Source organism: Rosa chinensis, chromosome 2 (assembly GCF_002994745.2).
Source record: "Rosa chinensis cultivar Old Blush chromosome 2, RchiOBHm-V2, whole genome shotgun sequence".
Classification (NCBI taxonomy): Eukaryota; Viridiplantae; Streptophyta; class Magnoliopsida; order Rosales; family Rosaceae; genus Rosa; species Rosa chinensis.
In genome coordinates this window covers 54,186,754-54,190,119 of record NC_037089.1, presented here as the reverse complement: position 1 = coordinate 54,190,119, position 3,366 = coordinate 54,186,754, and the positions used below count along the sequence as shown (strand labels likewise).

Below are 3,366 nucleotides of genomic sequence, written 5' to 3'. Positions count from 1 at the left end.
TTATTTTATTGCTAGCTAGCCTGTTATTACTCCTCGCTGCTTGCTCTATGTTTGCGGGTGAGTTGAGCAAGAGCCTGAGAGGCTCCGACTCGAGGCTGGGGAGGCTCCCTTACTCTTATGGTGATATTTCTTCCCCATACTTTTATATTTTACCAACGGAGTTGGAATGAGTATTATGATTTCGATTTTCCGAAGTGTATTGTTGTTAACTGTTGCATGCATTGGAATTTATAAAGCAATAAATGTGGGAAAGTATAAAATCCCTTCCTTTTTCGATCACCCTTGAAATATTTATTTTTGTTCACTCACGCTAACATTTTTACATGCTTTTCCCCTAGGCCCTTTGGTTTCAAATGTCCATTTCACAGTGTAGCTATTCGGCATTAGGAGTTGAGACTTGGAACCACTGCTGCCATCTATCATTCGTAGGTTACCCGTTAACTTGGTAGTGTAATTCTTTTCTATCTTCCTTAAACTGCTCTGATAACCATGGAATGTTAGTTATTGATGTTGTAATATTTGGGTTTGGATCGATTTAGAATTTTCTGGAGATTGTGTTGTAAACTTGAATTGTTAGATAAGTCTTTTAATTATTTGTTGGACATATTTGGTTATTAGATAATCTTATGGTGGAGTTGATGTATTAGGGAGCAAAGTGACTCCAGGAGAATAAAGTTGGATTGTTAGAAATGTAAATGTGTTCTTACAGGTTTTGGGCTGCCTACTATTAGGGGAGATTCTGTTGAATTTTTAGTAAAACTTTCTTTATAAATGAACCTCGTAGGATCACCTTAGATTTCAGAGTGAAATTTCGGGACAGGTCCTATCAGCTTTAAACATAAATTGCTAATATAATGCAATTAAACTCCCACTCTCAGCTTCGATAATGAATATCATATCTCAATCTTCATGGCTCAGGAAAAAAAAAAAAAAAAAAAAGTAGGCTTGGGATTCTAATGAGGAGAAGCATGGGAGAGAGTTACAAGCATTCCCTAGAAATACTTGGCATTTTGTCCAGTACCAGTCCTCCCCAACCTCTACTACTGAATGGACTAGTAATCTACCATTGATGTATTAGTATATTAACAAACTGAAGACTTTCCTAGAAACTGAGTACATTTTTCTCATAGTTGCAACAAATTAAGCACATCATTAACCGGAGTTCAGATTCATCTGCACCTTCAATTTTGCAAACACAATACTTGACATGTAAAACATACCTATATAGCTTATAGCAAGCTCATCTACCATTCAGCCAAAAAAAAAATTCATCTACCATGGTTCTTTTTCATTTCTATCTTTCCTAAATCCAACTCTAATTTATCAACTTCCCCTAAGAAAGCTATATAATAAATATATCGTCAAAAAAAAAAAACTATGTAATAAATAGATGTGTGTTGCAAGAGCCTTATTGTAATGAAAAATTTGAAAATATCTCTAACTCGTCTAGTCTTCAAAAAGTGCAGAAATGGTCAACAAACAACAAAAAAGAACACTTGGAAAATAATAAAAAACAGAAAACGAGCCCACTCAACACACTCTTCCACGTCTCCACGTGTCCGATCTTATCCACTCCTAACAATAACTCGAATCACCTGCACCCTTTTCCACTTGTACCCATCACCCCACAAGTACCTTCTTTCCCATTATACCCCATGCTACACTACTCCCCAAAGTTCAAACACTCAAAAACCAATCGAAATGGAAGTGTAGGAGTTTCAGTTGTACCTGTAACCGCAGCTGATCAAAACCCAAAAACCATCAAAAGCGGCCACCCCCCCTGTATTTTCTCTCCCACCGTTTCTCTCCGTCTCTAAAACCCTCGTCTCCGATTCCCCATCTCTTCATCCCAACACTGACGAATGGCGACTCCTCTCACGGCTTTCCGACCCGTTTCGATCCGAGCCGATGCCTCCGCCTCCCACAAACCCGACCCGAATCGCCGCAACAAGCCCGCTAACTCCAACTGGTGGGCCCCGCTCTTCGGCATGTCGTCCGACCCGGACTACATCACGGGCGGCCCCCCGCCGCAGAATCTCAGTACGGCTCCGGATTCCGGGCGTGACCCGAACCGGCCCGGGTCCAGATTCGCGCTGGGTTGCTTCACGGAAGAGAAGGCAAGGCAGCTCCGGAAGAAGACGCTGGAGACCTCCGCATTCCACGATATCATGTACCACTCCGCCATTGCGTCTCGGCTCGCCTCTGATTTGTCGGACCAGTAGTTTCTGTGGCCGGAGCGCCGGTGGCTTTCTCGCCGTCGGTTAGCGAGATTGTGCAATTTGTGGAAATGAAAATCACAGAAAATAATTAATTTTGTGATTTTGGTGTTGTAATTTTCTTTTAATATTTTTGTGGTTTGGAAATAAATTGCAGATTAGTCTATTTATTAAGCTGTGTTTTGTTTTTCTGCCTGCAATATTTTTTTCGTCCCTGTAATGGTAATGGGGTCAACTTGGCCTAAATTCTACCATTTTTAGAATTTAGGCTGAAAGGGCTCCTTGTGTCACAGACAGTGGGTTTGTGGCAGATCAGATCCGATGGGATCTCGACGCATATCACCCGTTGTGTGGCTGGATTTCGCACCCTTTCTGGTTGGTTCTGCGGTTGGATCCGCTGTTTTGATCTTGCCACAAGGCAATATCGTGAACGGGAATCAAAGTGCGCGGCGGAGGGAGTCGTCCTGGGTCGGGTTTTGAGGTTGTCGCGGTGAGTTTGCCGCGACGGTGCTGGGTCTGCAATAGTGTCTCGTCGGTGACCGGAAACCAGGGGAAGCGGAGGCGCGGCGGGCTTGGCGGCGCGATGGTGGTGGCCCGTGGCTGGGGTATCAATCTGGGTCCAAGATGGTTTAATTATCATGTTGAAATTACTAATAATTAGTAGTTTTCCTGTTTGTAGTTGGGCTAATAAGTTGCTACCACTTTTTGGTGGGATGATATGTGCTCCCATCTATGCACCTTGTGTGTCTTGTCTACTTCATATAAGTGGCGAGTTTTTTCGCTTTACCAAATGTTCTCAAACTCTAACTTGTCTGCTCTAGATAAGTGGTGAGTTCTTTGGTTAGTCAAATGGTCGCCGCCTCTTAGTGGCAGTGTGAAACTAAGTGTCACTGTATTTATTTTTCGATGACAATATAGTGGGAAAACTATATAAATGATGTTTTTTAGTTATAGAGTTATCTTTCTGCTATGTCACCATCATTATAAAGCAAATTGAGTGGTCAATAGAGCAGTCTTCGCTAGTTGGTGCTTGTTAGAATATATTATTTTAGACTTTTAGTTGAGACTCTTGTTACTATCTCAGGAAGTTCTCTTGATACTTATTGTAATCCGGGGTTCAGGCACCATGTCGATATTCTGCAGTTTCATT

The 3,366-nt window shown here is 42.0% G+C and overlaps 1 protein-coding gene across 1 annotated transcript; it reads left to right on the top strand.

The window, feature by feature from the left end:
* Window positions 1–1,714: 1,714 nt before the first annotated feature.
* On the top strand, window positions 1,715–3,154 carry LOC112183394. Its single transcript, XM_024321761.2, has one exon. The coding sequence runs from the start codon at window positions 1,863–1,865 to the stop codon at window positions 2,220–2,222; it is 360 nt and encodes a 119-aa protein (XP_024177529.1). The 5' UTR covers window positions 1,715–1,862; the 3' UTR covers window positions 2,223–3,154.
* The last annotated feature ends 212 nt before the right edge of the window (window positions 3,155–3,366 follow it).

Excerpts from the sequence above, each read along its gene's own strand:
- LOC112183394 (XM_024321761.2), top strand. The coding sequence starts at position 1,863 with ATGGCGACTCCTCTCACGGCTTTCCGACCCGTTTCGATCCGAGCCGAT.